Genomic DNA, 23,647 nt, shown 5'->3' with positions numbered 1-23,647 from the left:
CCTCTAGTCAGCCCCATCCCCTCACAGTTAGAAACACACCTAGGGAACAGACTTAACCCCTTGATCGCTTCCTAATGTTAACCCCTTCCCTGCCAGTGACATTTACACAGTAATCAGTGCATTGTTATAGCACTGATCTCTGTATAAATGTCAAAAGTGTCTGATCTGTCCGCCGCAATGTCGCAGTCCCACTAGAAAATTGCAGATCACCGCCATTACTAGTAAAAAAATATATATATATAAAAATGGCATAAATCTATTCCCCATTTTGTAGGCGCAATAACTTTTGTGCAAACCAATCAATATACGCTTATTGTGATTTATTTCTACAAAAATATGTAGAAGAATACATATTGGCCTAAACTGATAAAGATTTTTTTGGGGGGGATATTTATTATAGCAAAAAGTTCAAAAAAGTTTTTTTTTTCCAAAATTGTCGCTTTTTTTGTTTATAGCACAAAAAATAAAAACCACAGGAGATGAGCAAATACCACCAAAATAAAACTCTATTATTGGGAAAAAAAGGACGTCAATTTTGTTTGGGTACAGCGTCGCACGACCGCGTAATTGTCAGTTAAAGTGACGCAGTGCCGCGTCACAAAAAATGGCCTGGTTATTAAGGGGGCAAATCCTTCCGGGGCTGAAGTGGTTAACAAAAGGGCTTCACAGAACAGCTGTATTTATACGGAGATTAAATTACATAAAGGTGGACTGTATTTACTAATTCGGTGACTTCTCAAGGCAATTGGTTAGATTTTAGTTAGGAGTATCAGAGTAAAGGGGGCTGAATGCAAATGCACGCCACACTTTTTACATATTTATTTGTGTAGCGCTGACAATTTTTGCCTGTCCTTTTAGTGTAATGTAAAAGTATGGGAAGTACATACCTTGGTATTTGGCACCATCTAGTGGCCAAAACGTGAAATGGACTTCAGTTTTATTTTCATTTCAAGAACATGGAGGGATGTTACAGGAAGTGACTGTTTACATTTTTACAAACAACTGACCTACCCACACTGCCAAGTGACCTCCCATGGACACTCAGCACTGAACTGCATGCTGGGTAGGTCATAAAAGGGTCAGCGCGGGTCAGCGTGGCCATTTTCTGGCTCTTGTTCCTGGGATGCATGGCCTGCCAGCAGGGCTCTGTGGGTGTGTGTGTGTCCCACAGAGTTGCGACCTACCTTGTGCGGAGCAGAACAGCCAGCCTTAGATCACAGCATGCTGGAGCAGCAGTGTGATCATTCCAGAGACCCTTGAAGGAGGTAACTGAGGACTCCCGGTTGTCTGTGAGATGGAATAGCGTGACGGCGTGGCCGCGGCAGAGGCATCCATCTGCCTGGACCCAGTGTGGTGAGAGGGCTGATGCCCAGAATGTTTGTACCGCATCTTTTCACACTTAGACTATAGACACAGCGTTGCTGGGACCTGTAGTCCCACAGAGAAGATCTTATTCAAGAAGGACTGAGTTTGAACAGGCCTCAAGCCTATGCTTCACTGTACTACTGACACTGTGTTACTAAAAGCCAAATTGCACCGGAGGCAGTTGCAGGTGTACTGCACTACAAGAATAGTTCTAGCATTCGTTTTCCTTTGACCTTTGTTTGTTCAACTGTCGGATTACAATTAACACAACACAAATAACTAGCAGAAGACAGAAGTATGAAAGGACTGCATCTCTCATTGCAAGGCCTTGCATCCTATTAATGATAGGAGGGACTGCATTATAAAAGTAGGGGGAGCTCCCTAGAAATTGTGTTGTGCTTTATTGATTAACTTTACCTTCCTGTGGTTACTCAGGTGTGCTGGAAGTGGGAAGGTGTCCAGAGCTAAGGCGTTTGTGCTCTGAGCATTAGTCCCATTTGGAGACGCACTCTCAAGGGTCATCTAAGACAACCCTATGTGTACAGATTGTTGTGAATACCTATTGGGCTGTTGCATTACGTTTGTGTGACAGTGCAAATACTGTAATTACTATTTTATACCAGTTCCAGTAAAAAATACATTTCTGGTTAATTACAATTGGTGTGGAGTGTTGTTCCTTTTTCCAGCAGGTGGAACATCGGATACCCAGGTAATAAAGGTATACTATTGTTATATTGCACTTTCCTTTACTTTTAGCTTCACACTAACAGTGCACCACAGCTGTGTCATGGGGATTGAGCCAAGTTATAGGGGGTGTGAGAGCAGAGTACAGGCCCAATCAAATACCAGCAGCTCCTTCGGGGGTTAGTGCTACATTTGTAAAAAAAAATGTGAGCAAAATTTATCATTTTCCTTCCACTTCACAATTATGTTCCACTTTGTGTTGGTCTATCACAAAAAAATCACAATAAAATAAATTTACGTTTTTAGTTGTAACATGACAAAATGTGGAAAATTTCAAGGGGTATGAATACTTTTTTCAAGGCACTGTATATACCATACCTGTGGGATCTCTCTAGATTAGAAGCTGGAAATCTCTGTAGTAGACACCGCTACAATATGCTAGTATGTAAATCAGGACTTCTGCTGTTTTTCTGACTTTCCTGATTTGCATACATGTTCCAGGTGACTAAGAAAGTAAAAAATGTACAGAATGTCCAATATATCCAAATGAATCCAGCACAGATCAGCTCTCTTATATACAACTAACAGTCAAAATTCTGTATTCCTCACCACAGGAGACAAAGGGGACCCTGGAGTATCTTCTTTGTATGGTAAGTTCAACCTTTTTACAGTCTCTGACCATCTCCTCTATCATGTCTGCAATCTCTGACCATCTCCTCTATCATGTCTGCAATCTCTGACCATCTCCTCTATCATGTCTGCAATCTCTGACCATCTCCTCTATCATGTCTGCAATCTCTGACCGTCTCCTCTATCATGTCTTTAATCTCTGACCATCTCCTCTATCATGTCTTTAATCTCTGACCATCTCCTCTATCATGTCTTTAATCTCTGACCATCTCCTCTATCATGTCTTTAATCTCTGACCGTCTCCTCTATCATGTCTTTAATCTCTGGCCGTCTCCTGTACCATGTCTGCAGTCTCTGACCATCTCCAGTACCATGTCTGCAATCTCTGACCATCTCCTCTATCATGTCTGCAATCTCTGACCATCTCCTGTAATATGTCTGCAGTCTCTGACCATCTCCAGTACCATGTCTACAGTCTCTGACCATCTGCTCTATCATGTCTGCAATCTCTGACCATCTCCTCTATCATGTCTGCAATCTGACCATCTCCTGTAGCATGTCTGCAGTCTCTGACCATCTACTCTATCATGTCTGCAATCTCTGACCATCTCCTGTAACACATTTACAGTCTGACTACAGTGGGGACGGAAAGTATTCAGACCCCCTTACATTTTTCACTCTTTGTTATATTGCAGCCATTTGCTAAAATCATTTAAGTTCATTTTTTCCTCATTAATGTACACACAGCACCCCATATTGACAGAAAAACACAGAATTGTTGACATTTTTGCAGATTTATTAAAAAAGAAAAACAGAAATATCACAAGGTCCTAAGTATTCAGACCCTTTGCTGTGACACTCATATATTTAACTCAGGTGCTGTCCATTTCTTCTGATCATCCTTGAGATGGTTCTACACCTTCATTTGTGTCCAGCTGTGTTTGATTATACTCATTGGACTTGATTAGGAAAGTCACACACCTGTCTATATCAGAACTTACAGCTCACAGTGCATGTCAGAGCAAATGAGAATCATGAGGTCAAAGGAACTGCCTGAAGAGCTCAGAGACAGAATTGTGGCAAGGCACAGATCTGGCCAAAGTTACAAAAAAATATCTGCTGCACTTAAGGTTCCTAAGAGCACAGTGGCCTCCATAATCCTTAAGTGGAAGACGTTTGGGATGACCAGAACCCTTTCTAGAGCTTGCCGTCCGGCCAAACTGAGCTATCGGGGGGAGAAGAGCCTTGGTGAGAGAGGTAAAGAAGAACCCAAAGATCACTGTGGCTGAGCTCCAGAGATACAGTCGGGAGATGGGAGAAAGTTGTAGAAAGTCAACCATCACTGCAGCCCTCCACCAGTCAGGGCTCTATGGCAGAGTGACCGGACGGAAGCCTCTCCTCAGTGGAAGACATATGAAAGCCCGCATGGAGTTTGCTAAAAAACACCTGAAGGACTCCAAGATGGTGAGAAATAAGATTCTCTGGTCTGATGAGACCAAGATAGAACTTTTTGGCCTTAATTCTAAGCGGTGTGTGTGGAGAAAACCAGGCACTGCTCATCACCTGTCCAATACAGTCCCAACAGTGAAGCATGGTGGTGGCAGCATCATGCTGTAGGGGTGTTTTCAGCTGCAGGGACACGACGACCGGTTGCAATCAAGGGAAAGATGAATGCGGCCAAGTACAGGGATATCCTGGACGAAAACCTTCTCCAGAGTTCTCAGGACCTCAGACTGGGCCGAAGGTTTACCTTCCAACAAGACAATGACCCTAAACACACAGCTAAAATAACGAAGGAGTGGCTTCACAACAACGCCGTGACTGTTCTTGAATGGCCCAGCCAGAGCCCTGACTTAAACCCAATTGAGCATTTCTGGAGAGACCTAAAAATGGCTGTCCACCAACGTTTATCATCCAACCTGACAGAACTGGAGAGGATCTGCAAGGAGGAATGGCAGAGGATCCCCAAATCCAGGTGTGAAAAACTTTTTGCATCTTTCCCAAAAAGACTCATGGCTGTATTAGATCAAAAGGGTGCTTCTACTAAATACTGAGCAAAGGGTCTGAATACTTCGGACCATGTAATATTTCAGTTTTTCTTTTTTAATAAATCTGCAAAAATGTCAACAATTCTGTGTTTTTCTGTCAATATGGGGTGCTGTGTGTACATTAATGAGGAAAAAAATTAACTTAAATGATTTTAGCAAATGGCTGCAATATAACAAAGAGTGAAAAATTTAAGGGGGTCTGTTCCAATACATAAGGAAGCTAGGATATTGGGGTTAATTTACTAAAGGCAAATCCACTCTGCACCAGGGCTGGACTGGGACAAAAATGTGGCCCTGGACTTCATCCAGACCGGCCCAGGGCACAACACATCAGGGTACAGTGCACATCAGGGCACGGTACAGAGCCCAGCACATCAGGGTACAGCACATCAGGGTACAGAGCCCAGCACATCAGGGCACAGCACATCAGGGTACAGAGCCCAGCACATCAGCGTACAGGGCACATCAGGGCACGACACATCAGGGTACAATGCACAGCACATCAGGGTACAGCACATCAGGGCACGTCAGGGCACAGTACATCAGGGTACAGGACACAGCACATCAGGGTACAGGGCACGGCACATCAGGGTACAGGGCACAGTACACCAGGGTACAGGGCACAGCACACCAGGGTACAGGGCACAGCACACCAGGGTACAGGGCACAGCACACCAGGGTACAGGACACAGCACATCAGGGTACAGGGCACAGCACATCAGGGTACAGTGCACGGCACATCAGGGTACAGGACACAGCACATCAGGGTACAGCACGTCAGGGCACAGTACATCAGGGTACAGGACACAGCACATCAGGGCACAGTACATCCGGGTACAGGGCACAGCACATCAGGGTACAGGACACAGCACATCAGGGCACGTCAGGGCACAGTACATCAGGGTACAGGACACAGCACATCAGGGTACAGGGTACAGCACATCAGGGTACAGGACACAGCACATCAGGGTACAGTACATCCGGGTACAGGGCACAGCACATTAGGGTACAGGACACAGCACATCAGGGTACAGGGCACAGCACATCAGGGTACAGGGCACAGCACATCAGGGTACAGGGCACAGCACATCAGGGTACAGGGCACAGCACATTAGGGTACAGGGCACAGCACATTAGGGTACAGGGCACAGCACATCAGGGTACAGGACACAGCACATCAGGGTACAGGACACAGCACATCAGGGTACAGGGCACAGCACATCAGGGTACAGGGCACAGCACATCAGGGTACAGGGCACAGCACATCAGGGTACAGGACACAGCACATCAGGGTACAGGACACAGCACATCAGGGTACAGGACACAGCACATCAGGGCATGGGGCACATCAGGGCACATAGCACATCAGGGCACATTGGGGCACATCAGGGCACATGGCACATCAGGGCACGGGTCACTTTGGGGCACATCAGGGCACATAGCACATCAGGGCACGGGGCACATCAGGGCACATTATGGAGCACATCAGGGGGCACATCATCAGGGCACATGGCACATTATGGGGCACATTATAGGATTGTTTACTAGCCTGGCCAGCATGCAGGAAGCGTCTGTCTGTAAGTTCTCTCTCATGTCATGCAGCGCTGCTCGCTCCCCGGCGGCCCCTCCTCCCTTCTCGTCTATCCCCATTGGATTGTGACATCATCTGGGATAGACGAGAAGAGAGGAGGGGCCGCCGGGGAGCGAGCAGCGCTGCATGACATGAGAGAGAACTTACTACAGACAGGCACTTCCTGCGCTACTCTGCATACTGGGTTAAATCTCGATCTACCCGTCAGGTGCCAGCTGTCGGCGATTGACGGGTAGATTGCCCCGGACCTCCGAGGCAATAGGAGGCTACTGAAACCGGCCGACTGAGCCATCGGCCCACCGGGAAACTCCCGGTAGTCCCGATGGCCTGTCCATCCCTGCTCTGCACTACAAGTGCATTTGAAAGTGCAGTTGCTGTAGATCTGAGGGGAAGATCTGAAATGAGGGGAAGCTCTGCTAATTATATCATCCAATCATGTACAAGCAAAAATGCTGTTTTTTATCTTCCTTGTGTGTTCCCCTAGGATCTACAGTGACTGCACTTCCAAGTGCACTTGTAGTGCAAAGTGGATTTGCCTTTAGTAAATAAAACCCATTGTCTTATTCACTTATAAGGAATGGGTGATCAGTACATCTCAGACTAAATATTTTTTTTTCCAACTTCTCAGATGCCAAAAACTGCAAGGAAATCCTACAGCAGGGTGAAATTCTAAGTGATTGGTACACCATAAACCCGGATGGCCAGAAGCCCATGAAAGTCTTGTGTGATATGGATACTGATGGAGGAGGCTGGATTGTAAGTGATCAGAAGATGGAGCATCAATGTAGATAAAGAAAAAACACAAACAAGAAGTCATTCTTAAATGTTAAAGTTGAACTAAAAAAAAAAAAGTGAAAATTTTCTTAATGATATATGTCGTATTGACAGCAATAACCGTGTTAATGAATTAGAATTACCAGCTTCAGCTCAGCCTCATTTAATCGGCCAAGAACCCTGATGTGTTTCACCTGGCTAGGGCTTAGTCAGAGAGGTAAACCTAGCCCATTGAAACATGCGAGGTCCAGTGTCAGGCCGGGGTCAGTACCAGGGAAACAGGCAGATAGTAGTCAGAGGCAAGCCAAGGATGGTATCCAAAATCCATTGAGCAAGGTCAAGAACTAATCGGGTCAGCAACGGGAGATCAGTCAGCATAAGCAGAAACACAGGAACAAAGGTCATAGGGAAGCTGAAGAACATCCAGCAATTAGCACACAACAGCATTTCCTCTAACCACTTGCTGACCGTCTCACGCATATTTATGTCGTCAAAGTGTTTAATTCCTGCAAATCGATGTACCCGTACGTCGGCTCCTTTAAGAGCCATAGCAGGCGCGCATGCACGCACACTGCAGGGCAGAGCACCCGATGTGCGTCACCGGCCTCCCACGATCACGGGCACGAGAGCCAGAATGGGGATTTGTGTGTGTAAACACATAAATCCTCGTTCTGACAGGAGAGAAGAGAAAGATCTGCTGTTTGTAGTAATTACAAACAGCGATATGTCTCCTCCCTAGTCAGTCCCATCCCCCCACAGTAAGAAACACTCACGAGGGAACACATTTAACCCCTTGATCAACACCTAGTGTTAACCCCTTCCCTGCCATTGACATTTACACAGTAGCCAGTGCATTTTTTTAGCTCTGACCGCTGTATAGATGTCAAAAGTGAGTCAAAAGTGTCCGATCTATCCACCGCAATCGTACCGTCACAGTACCGCTAAAAATAGCAGATCACCGCCATTACTAGTAAAAAAAAAAATAATAATAATAATAAAAATGCCATAAATCTATCCTGTAGTTTGTAGACGCTATAACTTTTGCGCAAACCAATCAATATACGCTTATTGCGATTTTTTTTTAATCAAAAATATGTAGAGGAATATCGGCCTAAACTGATGAAGAAATTTGTTTTTTAAAAACATTTTGGGGATATGTATTATAGCAAAAAAGTAAAAAATATTGTTTTTTTTTTTAAATTGTCGCTCCTTTTTTGTGCAAAAAATAAAAAATACAGAGGTGATCAAATGCCACCAAAAGAAAGCTCTGTTTGTGGGGAAAAAAGCACGTCAATTTTGTTTGGGTACAGAGTCGCACGACCGCGCAATTTTCAGTTAAAGCGACGCAGTGCTGTATCGCAAAAAATGGCCTGGTCAGGAAGGGGTGGAAGTGGTTAAATAGGCAGCTTTGGCCTACAATATTTTATTTATGGTCAAAGGGAGGAGCATAGTCTGTCTTTATTGTATGCTCATCATGCATTGGACGTTCAACATTGGTGTTGTTTGGGCAGTAATGCCGTGTACACACGGGCGGACTTTTAGACCAGGCTGGTCCGACGGGACGAATCCGTCGGACAATCTGACCGTGTGTGGGCTTCGTCGGACCTGCAGCGGACTTTTTCGGTCAAAAATCAGACGGACTTTAGATTTGGAACATGTTTCAAATCTTTCTGATGGACTTGAGTCCGGTCGAAAAATCCGCTTGACTGTATGCTAGTCCGACGGACGAAAACTGACGCAAGGGCAGCTATTGGCTACTGGCTATCAACTTCCTTATTCTAGTCCGGTCGTACGTCATCACGTACAAATCCATCGTATTTTGGTGTGATCGTGTGTAGGCAAGTACGTTCGTTCGAAAGTCTGTCGGAAGTCCGTCAAAAGTCTGTCGAAAGTCCGTCGGAAAGACCGTCCGTGTGTACACGGCATTAGTCTGTTCCCCTAGCATAGCAAACAGTAAAAGCAATATGAAACTATAGGTGAACTTTACATCCAATTTTCAGTCTGCCTAGCTAATAAAGTGGGTGGCCGAAATGTAGTAAGCTATTCCATTCAAGGAACCTAAATAAACCCATTATTTGTGGGGTGCTTGCCAAGGGTCAGTGTTAATTTATTTTGTCGACTAAAACATTTTTGTCTACTAAATTAATACTATTTTAGTGGACTAAAATACAACTAAAACTAAAACAATTGAGATGACTAAAATATGACTAAAACTAAAATGGCATTTTAGTCAAAAGACTAAGATAAGGCAAACTAAAATGGCATTGTAGTCAAAAGAGTATGACTAAAACTAAACTGAAATTTGACGTCAAAATTAACACTGGTCTATAGTGCATGTTCAAACCTAAATAACAAAAATAATAACATATTCGATTTTTCACTCCAGCAGAATATAATGAGTTTGGAAATTGTAGAGAAATGCTTAAATAATGCATTACCATTTACCAACACCCATTCGATTTTAGACGACTAAAATTAGTTTTAGTAGACTAAAATGGTTTTAGTCGACTAAAATGTACTGGAGATTTAGTCAACTAAAACAATTGCAGAAGACTAAAATGGGAATAAACCTAAAATGAAATTTTAGTCAAAAGACTAATGCTGCGTACACACAATCGGAATTTCGGCCCGCAAAACACAGATGAGAGTTTTTCATCGGAAAATGCGACCGTATGTATGCTCCATAGGTCTTTTGCTGGCGGAATTCCAGCCAGTAAAAGATTGAGAGCATGCTCTCAATTTTTCGATCGGGAAAAGTTCCTATCTGAAAATGTGATCGTCTGTGGCAATTCCGACGCGCAAAATCCCTACGCATGCTTGGAAGCATTGAACTTCATTTTCTCGGCTCGTCGTACTGTTGTACGTCACCGTGTCAGGTACTCACCAAGGCCGAGTTGCTGAGAGAGGCTCCCCCTGCAGCTGGGCGCACGATACCCTCTGGAAGTGGCACAGCGGGTATTGGGCACGAAGAAGCACGGGTCGCCAGCAGGTATTAGAGGAGCTGGGCGATTCTTCAGGCAGGGAAGAGATCTGTGCTGGGTAGCTGAGCCGGGTACTGAGGGTCAACCACAAGGCAGACGTCTGGAAGTAGGCCGAGGGTCAAACACCGGTATGCAAGTAGGCAAAAGTCCAACACTGGATAAGGTTGAGACAAAGTCCAAGAACAGGCCGGGGGTCAAACACAGGTGGCCAGGCAGGCAGATAATCCACAGTAGGGTGAGGCAGAAGCAAGTCCAGGAACAGGCCGAGGGTCAAACACAGGTAATCAGGCAGGCAGATAATCCACAGTGGGGTAAGGCAGAAGCAAGTCCAGGAGCAGGCCGAGGGTCAAACACAGGTAATCAGGCAGGCAGATAATCCACAGTAGGGTAAGGCAGAAGCAAGTCCAGGAGCAGGCCGAGGGTCAAACACAGGTAGTCAGGCAGGTAGCGAAGTCCAGAAGGCAGCCGAGGGTCAAGCACAAGAGAGGTTCAAGCAGAGTCGGGGTTGGTCCGGGTCACAACGGGTAGGCACAGGTACACGGATTCAGGAGCAGGTTACAGGAGCTGAAAAGACAAACCAGCAACAAAACACAGGCCATGGCCGTCTTTATATAGGCCCGCCAGGGGAACGTCCCGATGTGCGTGCACGCGTTCGTAACGATGCGCTGCGTTGTGCACCCACGTGAGCGGATCCGATCGGAACACGCGCTCGTACCCGCCGACTGTGAAATGGTACGTGCCGATGTGCAATTCTACCACGCAGGCGCATGGGGAAATGCCTATATTGACAGGCCCTGATTCTGGCATTTCCCTGACAGTGCCCCCCCCCCAAGGGGCAACCTCCGGGTGCCCAACCTAGCTCGGATCCCAGGATGTCTTCTGTGAAACTCTCGCACAAGACGAGGGGCATGAATATTGCTGGCGGGCTCCCAGGAATTGTCCTCCGGGGGGTACCCTTTCCATTTAACTAGATACTGTTCCTGCCCCCCCCTCCATTTGTGATCTACTATTGCCTCCACTTCGAATTCTTCCTCCCCTTCAATCCGGATTGGTGGAGGAGGTAGTTCTTCCCGTCCTGGAAAAGAGTTAGGAGTGACCGGTTTTAGTAAGGAGGCATGGAACACCGGATGTATCCGATAAGAACCAGGTAAGGTCAGTTCAAAAGCCACGGGGTTTACAACTCTCTTAATTTCAAAAGGACCAATGAATTTTGGCCCTAATTTGCGTGATGGGCAAGGCAATTTGAGGTTGATGGCTGATAGCCAAACTTTATCTCCAACCTTGAAACTTGGGTTACTTCTTCTTCCCCTGTTATAGAATTTTTCATAACTTTCTTGAGCTTTCTTCATCGTTTCCTGAATTTGCAGAAAATTTGTTTGAATGGCACGTATACGGTCTTGTACTGCGGGAGTAGTGATTTCGGGAATAGAATCCGGGAGAAAGGAAGGGTGAAAACCATAGTTTGCCCAGAAAGGTGTTTGGTTGATGGAGGAATGTACCGAATTGTTGTAGGCGAACTCTGCGCACGGTAAGAGGGAAGACCAGTTGTCCTGGGACCAGGAGCAGAAACATCGAAGGTATTGCTCTAAGGATTGATTTGTTCTTTCTGTCTGGCCATTACTTTGTGGGTGATAGGCGGAAGAAAGGGATGTCTTGATTTCTAAAGACTTGCACATATCCTTCCAGAATCTTGACGTGAACTGAATCCCCCTATCGGATACAATGTTGTGGGGGACGCCATGGAGTCTCACTACTTCTTTTATAAAAACCTCTGCGGTTGTGGAAGCAGAGGGGGTACCTACTAATGGCAGGAAGTGGGCCATCTTTGAAAGGCGGTCAACAACCACTAAGATGGTAGTAAACTTCTCGGAAGGAGGCAGATCGACAATAAAGTCCATAGAGACCTCTGTCCAGGGACGTTCTGGTATAGATAAAGATTTTAAAAGTCCCCACGACTTGGCATTAGATCCCTTATTGCGTTGGCAAGTGATGCAAGATTGTATATATCTTCTGCAGTCTTGTCTCCACCCCGGCCACCAGAACGAGCGATTAATTAGTTCGGAGGTTTTTTGTATACCAAAATGTCCTGCCAACTTGTGATCGTGGAAGGTTTGAAGAATCTGAAGTCTTACTGGTAGTGGCACAAATACCTTGTCCTGGGCCCAAAGTAGACCATCCTTCTTTTCTAGGGCGGATACTTCAGGTTCTGTACATTGACTGGAAGCCTGTATGATAATTGACCTAAGGTTGGGCTGAACCAGGCTGAGAAAGTGGTGAGGAGCTAGGATGGTTCCGGGTTCTTCCGGTCCACTGGTTTCTGGGAACATACGGGAAAGTGCGTCCGCCTTCCCGTTCTTGGAGCCAGGTCGAAAGGTAATATGGAAGTTAAACCTGGAGAAGAATAAGGCCCAACGGGCCTGACGAGGTCGGAGGCGTTTAGCTGTTTGAAGATATTCTAGGTTACGGTGGTCAGTGAAGATCATGATGGGTTGGGAAGCCCCTTCCAGCAGATATCTCCACTCTTCTAAGGCAAACTTTATAGCAAGTAATTCCCGATCCCCGACATCATAATTCTTCTCAGGAGGGGTGAGCTTGCGAGAGGCAAAGGCCACCGGATGGAGCAAGGCTTTTTGGCCACTTCTCTGAGACAGGATTGCCCCTATTGCTGACTCCGAAGCATCCACTTCAAGCACATAGGGTAGGACTGGGTTGGGATGTTGGAGGACGGGAGCCGATGTAAACAGTCTCTTTAGTTCATCGAAGGCTTCTTGAGCATCTGGGGACCATTGGAACCTAGTCTGCTGGCGAGTTAGTTGAGTAATAGGGGAGATGATAGAGGAGAAACCTTTAATAAATCTGCGATAGAAATTGGCGAAGCCAACGAATCGCTGAATTCCCTTTTTATCTATGGGAGCTGGCCATTCCTGGATGGCCCTAACTTTCTGCGGATCCATTGCGACCCCTCCTACTGAAATAATGAATCCAAGGAACTGGATGGTGGTTTTCTCGAAGTCACATTTTTCCCCCTTTAAGTATAGGCCATGTCTTCTGAGGACCGAGAGTACTTTCTTCACATGGGTACGATGTGCTTCTAAAGTGGTGGAAAAGATCAGGATGTCATCGAGATAAACAATTACAAAGTTATCTAGATACTCACGGAAGATGTCATTGACTAGATGTTGAAATGTAGCCGGGGCATTGCAGAGACCAAAAGGCATCACCAAATATTCGAAATGCCCGAATCTGGACCGGAAAGCTGTCTTCCATTCATCTCCTTCTCGTATCCGAACCAAATTGTACGCCCCCCGGAGATCTAATTTAGTAAAGATCTGGGCGGTTCGGAGACGCTGGAACAGTTCAGGAATAAGAGGGAGCGGGTACCTGTTCTTGATGGTAACTTTGTTAAGCTCCCTATAGTCCACACAAGGCCTCAAGGATCCATCCTTTTTCTCCACAAAAAAGATTCCCGCTCCAGCTGGAGAAGAAGAAGCCCGGATGAATCCCTTTTCAAGATTTTCATCGATGTAGGAGCGAAGAGCTTCTAGCTCGATCTCTGATAGAGGGAAAATGCGGCCGAAGGGGATCTCGGAACCGGGTAGGAGGTCGATGGGGCAATCATAGGGTCGGTGTGGAGGTAGACTGTCAGCTTTCTTCTTATCAAAGATGTCCAGGAATTCATGGTATGCTGCTGGGACATGTTGGAGATTATCCGGTACTGGTTGTAACGTCAGACATGGAACCGTTCTGTCGTATTTTGGTGAAAAGCAGTGTTGAGAGCAGTATATGGAAGAGAAGAGGACTTCTTTCTTGCTCCAGTTTATCTGAGGATCATGGGCCTGCAACCATGGAAACCCCAAAATGATGGGAAACATCGGTGAACTTATAATGTCAAAGCAAAGAAATTCGGAGTGATCTGAGTCTATATGAGTGAGGATAGGCTTTGTTTCCTGTGTGACAGGGCCAGAACAAGGTAGGGATCCATCTGCCAGATGGATTTGTAGCTGTTGCTCCTTAACTCGGAGAGGGATGTGCAGATTTTGGGCCAAAGATGCATCCAAGAAGCAACTGCAGGCTCCTGAGTCAACGATGGCTGGCAACCGGACCTTCTCTTCCGCCACCTGTAATGAGATCATGAGGACAAGATGAGACTGGCTTGAATTAGCGACTTGAAAGTTGGTGGCAGACCGAGTGCGGTACTTACTGGGTCTCACAGGGCAGTTGTTTAGGAAGTGACCGGCTCCTCCACAATAAAGACAAAGGTTGGCCTGGCGCCGGCGGAGCTTTTCATCAGGAGAGAGTGGGGGTCGAACTAGACCCAGTTGCATGGGCTCACCATGAGAGGATGATGAAGAAGTTGTAGGGGGTGCAGGAACAGGTGGTACCCGTGGCATCATCCAAGTGGGCCTTGGAGACTGGAAACGCTCGCTGCGACGTTCCCGGAGGCGTCTGTCCAGTTTAATAGCGAGCTGGATCAGGTCTTCTAGAGAGGCCGGGGTGTCCACTCGAGCCAGTTCATCCTTTAGGATCTCAGAGAGTCCCTGGCGATACTGATATTTTAATGCAGCCTCGTTCCAGCTGGTGTCCCCTGACCATTTTCGAAATTCCACAGGGTAATCTTCCACTGGTCTCTTTCCCTGGGTCAGGGTATGCAGGACGGACTCAGCCGTGGCAGTACGCTGAGGATCGTCGTATAGCTGGGCCATGGAAACAAAAAATGCATCTGCAGAGTCAAGGAGGGGACTCTTCTGCTCAAGGAGGTTGTGAGCCCAGGATTGCGGTTCGTCAGAAAGCAAAGAGATAATGAACCCCACTTTCACAGTCTCAGAATAAAAGGTCCTGGGTTGAAGGGCAAAGTATAGTAGACAAGCGTTTCTAAATGCCCTGTACTTCTTCCGGTTACCGGAGAATCGTTCCGGAATGGGAACCCTGGGTTCAGGTAAGGCCATTACTGCTGCAGAAGCCGGGTTGGCTTGATCCCGAGAGGGAGATGTTCCACTAGCAGATGCTGATGCGGCGTCCGAGGGGTTAGGAAATGTGGTTAGATGTTGCAGACGACCCTCAATCTGAAAGTAGCCGTCTTGGAGTCTCTGGACAGCCTGGGTGAGGGCTGTGACTTGCTGGCAGAGTGCCTCAAGGGGAGAGCCAGCTCTGTCGGCCTCGCTCATGGCTGGTTTGTACTGTCAGGTACTCACCAAGGCCGAGTTGCTGAGAGAGGCTCCCCCTGCAGCTGGGCGCACGATACCCTCTGGAAGTGGCACAGCGGGTATTGGGCACGAAGAAGCACGGGTCGCCAGCAGGTATTAGAGGAGCTGGGCGATTCTTCAGGCAGGGAAGAGATCTGTGCTGGGTAGCTGAGCCGGGTACTGAGGGTCAACCACAAGGCAGACGTCTGGAAGTAGGCCGAGGGTCAAACACCGGTATGCAAGTAGGCAAAAGTCCAACACTGGATAAGGTTGAGACAAAGTCCAAGAACAGGCCGGGGGTCAAACACAGGTGGCCAGGCAGGCAGATAATCCACAGTAGGGTGAGGCAGAAGCAAGTCCAGGAACAGGCCGAGGGTCAAACACAGGTAATCAGGCAGGCAGATAATCCACAGTGGGGTAAGGCAGAAGCAAGTCCAGGAGCAGGCCGAGGGTCAAACACAGGTAATCAGGCAGGCAGATAATCCACAGTAGGGTAAGGCAGAAGCAAGTCCAGGAGCAGGCCGAGGGTCAAACACAGGTAGTCAGGCAGGTAGCGAAGTCCAGAAGGCAGCCGAGGGTCAAGCACAAGAGAGGTTCAAGCAGAGTCGGGGTTGGTCCGGGTCACAACGGGTAGGCACAGGTACACGGATTCAGGAGCAGGTTACAGGAGCTGAAAAGACAAACCAGCAACAAAACACAGGCCATGGCCGTCTTTATATAGGCCCGCCAGGGGAACGTCCCGATGTGCGTGCACGCGTTCGTAACGATGCGCTGCGTTGTGCACCCACGTGAGCGGATCCGATCGGAACACGCGCTCGTACCCGCCGACTGTGAAATGGTACGTGCCGATGTGCAATTCTACCACGCAGGCGCATGGGGAAATGCCTATATTGACAGGCCCTGATTCTGGCATTTCCCTGACACACCGCGTTCTTGACGGTCCTAATTCCAGCGAACTTTTGCATGACCATGTGTATGCAAGGCAAACTTGAGCGGAATCTCGTCGAAAAAGCCGTCATATCTTTTTCCGGCGAGAAAACCGATCGTGTGTACGTGGCATAAGACTAAAACTAAATCGAAATTTGCTGCCAAAATTAACACTGCTAAGCATTCCTTTTCAGCTGTAGTATGAATGAGGTCTAGAAAATGACGGAGTCTGTTAAACAGAAAGATCAGTATACAGGGTAATGGAATAGGCAATGGTATCCTTAACTGAGACACATAAACCCAACCATCTGGCCGCTGTAATAACTTTCTGTATGTGTAGGTCTTCCAGAGACGTTATGATGGGTCTGTTGATTTTTTTCGTGATTGGAATTCCTACAAAAATGGCTTTGGGAGCCGCCTGACTGAGTTCTGGCTGGGAAACGACAATCTTCACATGCTGACGTCATCAGGTAACAACACTGCCACATGAGCACCTTCATCTTCCCTCCATCCCATCACATTTCTAGAGATACCCATAGGAAAAGGAAATAGCGGGGATGGGTGTGACCAGAGGCTGAGGGGAAGGGGAGGGCGTTGAGAACCCTGACCTAGCTGCTCCTAGCTGCTCCTCCTGACGCCCTCCCGCCGCCCATGCTGGATGTTCAGGATGCCGCAGCGGCTTTTTCCACGCTTGTGACGGCCGGAGGGTAGGGGAGACAAGGAGTGAGCAGCTGGCTCAAGATCTAGCTGGCGCCGCGGCCGCAGCTATCCCGGAGACAGGAGTCTAAAAACCGCACTGGATCCTCCATCAGAGCGCTCGCGCTGGCTGCCTGCACACAGGTGGATGCCACTGGGCAGCGGATTGGATGACAGGGGGAAGGAAGACTGCCCAGTTACACTGTGCGCTGTACATCTGAGGTAATCTGTTTGTGTCATCCCTAAAAGATGTGAATCTGGGGAACCCCCCTGTAGTGACATCTCTCGGTGAGTTTTTACTTTGATGTACAGGAAGGGGCATATTAAAGGTTGGAGAGGGTGCTGTAAGGTGGAAGGTGAACATAATGCCTAGCGCTTTCAACTCAGGGCTTTCTGAGCTTTTTGGAGTCGGTTTCTGGAGGCGGTTTTCTCCCTTGGGGTAATAGCAAACCACTAGTTTATTTGGGAAGAAAAGAGTTGGCAGAGACTGAACAACTGGTACAAACCTTTGCCCCCGAAATTTCAAGGGGTGAGGGAGGACAAGATGACCAGAAAAAAAGGGTCAGAGGAGGCCGCAGCACAGGAAGGAGCGCACAATCTGCGAGGTCCCAAAGAGAAAGTAGCCCAGGGAGCGGCCGCAAAATTGGAGCGCTTTGCCCACACACCAAACTGCACACCAAAAAAAGGAAACCAGGGGGGGGGGGGGGCGCACAACTCCAAGGGGCGCAGATTAATCACCCTGGGGGGAGGAAAAGCCAAGGTCCAGCTGAAATTTGTATACCTACAGTAACCGAATCAGCTTTACAGACATATTTGGTAAAGGAGAGTGGCCTGAGTGGCCTGGGCCATGAAGTAATAAAGGATAAGGAGGCCCCAGAGCAGGAACCATCTCTGAAGGACATTCTCCTAGCAGTTAATGTCTGCAAGACCACGCTGTCGGATCTATCAGACCAACTTAGAGGTATTAGAGAAGACTTGGCCATATTGAAAAAGGATATGCAAGAGGTATGTGCCCGTACCACCGCTTTAGAAGAGAGGCTCAGTCAGGTGGAGGACGATGTGAACCCACTGAGACAGGAGGTTAAGAAGATGAAGGAACAGTTAGACACATGCCTCCAGAAAATGGACGAATATGAGAACAGAGCACGCAGGAAGAATGTGAGGGTCCTGGGCCTCCCCGAAAAAAGTGAGGGCAACAACCCTGTAGAATTCATGGAGGGATGGTTTAGGGACATGTTTGGTAAGGACGCTTTCTCCAAAATGTTTGCTATTGAGCGAACACACAGAATCGCCCCGAGGGTTCCACATCCAGGGGGTCAGCCAAGGCCCCTCATAGTTAAAATTTAGTTTTTTAGAGACAAAGTGACTATTCTCCAGAGAGCGAGGGAGATGAAAAATATCCTGTACAATGGTGCAAGAATATCTTTGTATCCAGATTTTTCTCCTGAGCTGCAGAGACAGAGAGCAAAGTTTGTAGAGTGTAAGCGAAGCTTACAGCGGCATAGATTCAGTTATGCGCTGCTGTATCCAGCTCGTTTACGGGTAACAGCAAATGGAGAGGTGAAATTTTTTAATGCTCCTGCAGAGGTATTTTCATGGTTGGGGGGGGGGGGTGGGGGGTTGGGAGGGTGTGGGGGCGAGGATGTGTGAATGGTGGTTTGGGGGGGGGAGGGAGATAGGGGGGTAGAGTGGAGTGAAGGGGGTAGTATTGAAGTCACACAAAAAGTAATGGCACTAAAATTTCAAAAATTAATCACAATGGTGTTGGAAATTGAGTATTATTTTGAGTTAAGATATAGGAACAGGTGATGGTAGGCACAAAAATAGGTACGAGGGCAATATCAGGAATATTTAATTGTGTGAAGGTATGTTCGTGGAATGTGCGGGGGGTGAAAGATGTATGCAAGAAACAAGCAATTTTTTCTATGGCCAGAACAAGGGATGTCAGGATACTCTGCCTCCAGGAAACTCATTTAGACAGGGGTTCGGTTAACATTCTAAGGAATAGGGGCTATCAAGAGCAGTACCACTCAACCTATACCTCGTATTCGAGAGGAGTGAGTGTGCTGATAAACACCAGATTGGTTTTCTCCTGTAGACAGAGCAAACTGGACAAGTATGGTCGGTACGTTTTTCTTTATTGTAATATTGAGGGGCGGGATTGTATTCTTGCAGGTAAATATATTCCTCCACCATTTAAAACAGAGATACTTAACAAACTGATAAGTTTTATAGCGGACAAACCAGGGGTTCCGGTCATAGTAATGGGGAATTTCAACATGGCTATGGATAACCGTTTAGATAGATTCCTGACAGGGTTGGCTCCTGGAGGGGCATCTAGGGGCCCGCTTCTCCAATTCTGTGAGGAAGTGGGATGGGTGGATGTCTGGAGGAGGTGGCATCCGGGCGAAAGGCAATATTCATGCCACTCAAGGACGCATGCCACTCTGTCCAGGATAGATTTGGTGCTCTGTAACGAGGAAGCTCTGAAAATGGTGGAAGGGATAAATTATGACCTTAGGGGGCTCTCAGATCACTCTCCAGTGGTTTTTTCAGTAAAAATGGGGTGGAACACTGGACGAGGGGAGTGGAAATTGAACCCCTTTTGGCTTGAAGTGATTGAGGACGATGGGGGGATCGTTAGCAACCTGAAAGAGTTCATAAATCTGAATCAAGGGTCTGCCCCGATAGGTACAACTTGGGATGCTTTGAAGGCGTTCCTTAGAGGGGTTCTTATACAGAAAATCTCCTATGTCAAGAAGAAAGCACAAGTCAAGGAACAAAGAATAAGGGAAAAGGTGAGGGAGGTAGAAGTTAGATATTTGGAGGAGCCAACCACAGTTAGATATGAGGCTTGGGTAGAGGGTCAGGAAGAATATAGAAAATTAATCCTGGAGAAAGAGGAAAAGAGTAGAATGTTTCAGAAACAGAATTTTTTTGGTGAAGGGGAAATGGTGGGTAGAACATTGGCATTAATAGCTAGGGCAAATGGCCCCTCCTCCACGATACCGGCAGTGTGGGATAGGGATGGGAGCACTATAAGGCATACTCCTGGTATGGTGGAGGTGTTCAAAGATTATTATGAAGATCTGTATAAGGCCCCACAGTTAGATGTAGAAGGGGAGATGTGGGAGTTCTTTGAAAAACTGAAAATAGTTCCTCTAGCCAGAGAGGAAAGAGATACCCTGGAAGCCCCGTTGACACTGGTGGAGATACAAAGAATGGTAAAGGAAATGGCGAATCAAAAAACGCCAGGACCTGACGGTTTGCCTGCAGAACTGTATAAAAAATATGGGGAGGTTTTGCTCCCAAAATTAGCAGAAGTTTTGAATGGTGCCGTGGTGGAAGGTAAATTACCCATGTCTATGACAGAAGCTACGATTATAATTTTGTTAAAAGAGGGGAAGAACACGTTAGATGTTGCCTCATACAGAGCAATCTCACTTTTATGCAAGGATGTCAAGATTCTGGCTGAAGTTCTAGCAAATAGGTTAAAAAAAATAATTTCTAGAGTAATACACGCGGATCAAACCGGTTTCATTCCGGATAGATGGGTGAGTATGAATATCAGGCGAATGTATGGTAACATACAAGTACCTACGGAGAAGGGAGGCAATAGGGCTATTTTATCATTAGATGCGGTCAAGGCATTTGATAGCCTTGAGTGGCATTATCTGTGGAAGGTACTGACAGAGCTTAAATTCGGCCCTAACTTTGTGAACTGGCTGAGGCTATTATATGATAAACCGAGAGCTAGAGTCAGGCTCAATGGTGAGTGCTCTGAGTGGTTCCAGTTGGGGAGGGGGGCGAGACAGGGGTGCCCACTGTCGCCCCTGCTCTTCGCCCTCGCACTGGAGCCTTTGGCAACCGCTCTGAGAATGTCACAAGAAATCCAGGGTTTCAAAAGTAGGGGTGCAGAGGAGAAAGTTGCTATGTATGCGGACAACATCCTGTTATTTCTGGGAGATACACAAGCCTCCTTGCTAGCAGCCATGAAGCTAATTAAAGAATTTGGGCATTTCTCGGGTTTGAAGATTAACTGGGATAAATCGGCTCTATTGCCGATAGATCCCCTGGTAAGTCCTCTCCCTAGACAGGTGAGTTCGATAAAAATTGTAAATCAAATGAGATACTTGGGGGTAAATATAACAAAAGACACAGGGCAGTACATAACAGGCAATGTAGTACCATTATTGGTAAAATTAAAGCAGAAGATTCGGGTGTGGGGTGGTCTTCCTCTCTCGGTTGCCGGTAGATGTAATCTTATCAAAATGATATGGATGCCACAAATTTTATTTATACTACATAATTCCCCTGTCTGGATTCCAAGGCGTTGGTTTAGGAGGCTGGATAGTCTGTTCAGGGAATTAATTTGGAAAAATGGTGTGGCAAGGATAGGTCTGAAGACGCTGCGGCGGCCGAGGGAGGAGGGAGGCCTGGCGCTGCCGGACCCCTGGAGCTATTTCTTAGCAGCCCAAATACAGTTTATGAGAGGCAGCAATGTGTCTGAAGAAAGGACAGGAAGAGATAACTTATGGATGAGTAATATCAGTTATGATACAGAGGTGGAGGCAGTGGAGGCTGAATCCTTTGGACATAGCTGCCCCACAACTCAGTTAATGATCAGAAGCTGGAAGATGGTAAAGGCCGTACTAGGATATTCGGGGTTCTCTGAGTTTTCCCCGCTATGGAACAACAAAAATCTGAAGGGGCTCAGTGTGATGGGGAAAATAGAAGAATGGGATAGGAAGGGTATCCACCGTCTGAGGCAGCTGTACAGAGCAGGGAGGATGAAATTGTTCCAAGAGATAAGAGAGGAGTTTGCAGTGCCCAATAGCTTGTTTTTTGGCTACTTGCAAGTGAGACATGCCCTGGAGGCACAATTTAAGGGCAAAGAGATAGAGTGGAGCGAAATGCCCTTATTAAGGAAATTGGTAAACAGCAAGGGATCTAGAGGGCTGATTTCAGAAATGTACAGGAGTATAACCAAGGCGGGGCAGGAGGGGTAGGTGGAGCCCAAGAGGAGAATTAAATGGGGGGAAGAGATCGGCACAATAACGGAGGAACAATGGAAGTTTAATCTAGCACTGGGCCCAAGGGTATCTCTGTTACCATCACAAGGGGTCTCCCATCTGTATTTGATTTATAGACTCTATTATACACCAGAAAAACTATTTAGGTTTGGAAAGAGGCAGGATGCGAATTGTCAGCATTGTGGAGATGGGAGAGGCGACCTGATACATATGTTCTGGCGATGCCCCAAGCTATATAGATATTGGGAAAAACTAGTGGAGGAAATGAATGCAGTATTTAGATCTTCACTGGCAATGGAGGCCTGAACCTGCCTTCTGAGTTTATTTGAGAAAAACGATATGCTGAAGGATACTCAGACTGCAATTATAAGATGTTTGTTCCAGGGTAGGAAAATTATAGCACGGAAGTGGCAGGCGAAAGAACCCCCAACGGTAGGAGAATGGAGAAGAGGGGTCAAGGATATGATCATTAAGGAGGAATTCTGGTATAGAAGGAGAGGTAATCTAAAGAAATATAAGAGCAGGGGCGGACTGACCATTCGGTCAGTCGGTCGCCGTCCGAGGGCCCTGTGGTGGGGGGGGCCCGGGCCGGCTCAGTCCGTCTGTCCCAGGAGGTGCCCGCAGCATAATGTGAAAAAAAATACCCCTTCCGAAGCAGTAAAGTGTAGCCTTTACCTCTGGTTGATGGGGCTATATAAGCAGAGCTGGCCAGGATGCATCATTCATCAGCTCAGAGGCGAGCCGTCAGCCGTTCGGGGATGATTTTAATGACAGGCGCTCTGGCCACCTCTCCCCCTGGGGAATTCAGCCGAGGGGCGGGCCATTCGTCACTGGCGCGGGGGACCGGTAAAGAAGCTGGAGGCAGCAGAGCGCGCCGCACAGGCTGAGTGAAGTCATCTGGAGAGAAGAATTTCCCTTTCCCAAAGGAACCCACACTGACCTGCCTTGTGTGCAGCAGCAGGTCAGTGTGATAATGACAAAGAGGAGAGCAGTTGCCAGTTAGTGTATAATGTGTGTTGTAAACGAGAGAGCCATGCTGCTGAGTGTTCCACTTCATTCTTGCCCTGTGCTGTGCCTATTTACCAGGTGGCAGGTGCTATTCACTAGTGCACTCAGTGTATAGATATCAGTGTTATATATAGGGAATAGCACTTATACCTTGTTCACATTGAAGCAATTTGCCATGCGATTTGACATGGCAAATCGCATGGCAAATCAGCGGCAATCGCCGGCAATGGCACTACCCGAATCAGTGCGATGCCACATTTGTGGCACCGCACTGATTCCCAAAAGTAGTTTCTGTACAACTTTTGGTGACTTCTGGGTGCGATTTCCATAGACATCTGTGCAGCAACCCGCACAGATGTCTCTGAAATCACTGCCAAACTCGCACTGATATGTGGGTATGAAATTGTGCGAGTTTAGCTGAACTCACACACTTTCATTCCCGCTGTCAGTGTGAACCTGGGCTAAGTGCGTTTATTATATATATATCACTAAAATCTGTACACTATGAATGTTCCTTACATTGGTGGTCAGTGAGAAGAATGTTCCTTACATTGGTGGTCAGTGAGAAGAATGTTCCTTACATTGGTGATCAGTGAGAAGAATGTTCCTTACATTGGTGGTCAGTGAGAAGAATGTTCCTTACATTGGTGGTCAGTGGGAAGAATGTTCCTTACATTGGTGATCAGTGGGAAGAATGTTCCTTACATTGGTGGTCAGTGGGAAGAAA

General features: G+C 47.1%; 1 protein-coding gene across 1 annotated transcript in view; it reads left to right on the top strand.

Annotated features, from left to right (window-relative positions):
- LOC141108526 (ficolin-1-like) overlaps window positions 1-23,647 on the top strand; it is an 84,579-nt gene that overhangs the window by 47,514 nt on the left and 13,418 nt on the right. Inside the window, exons 5-7 of the mRNA XM_073600209.1 lie at window positions 2,664-2,699; window positions 6,947-7,074; window positions 16,524-16,653. Of these exons, the coding sequence (XP_073456310.1) occupies window positions 2,664-2,699; window positions 6,947-7,074; window positions 16,524-16,653 (294 nt within the window). The remainder of the gene's footprint in view (window positions 1-2,663; window positions 2,700-6,946; window positions 7,075-16,523; window positions 16,654-23,647) is intronic.

The sequence above is a fragment of the Aquarana catesbeiana genome, linkage group LG09 (assembly GCF_042186555.1).
Source record: "Aquarana catesbeiana isolate 2022-GZ linkage group LG09, ASM4218655v1, whole genome shotgun sequence".
In the NCBI taxonomy this organism is placed as follows: Eukaryota; Metazoa; Chordata; class Amphibia; order Anura; family Ranidae; genus Aquarana; species Aquarana catesbeiana.
Note: the sequence above shows the minus strand (reverse complement) of the source record. Positions and strands in the feature narration are given on the sequence as shown.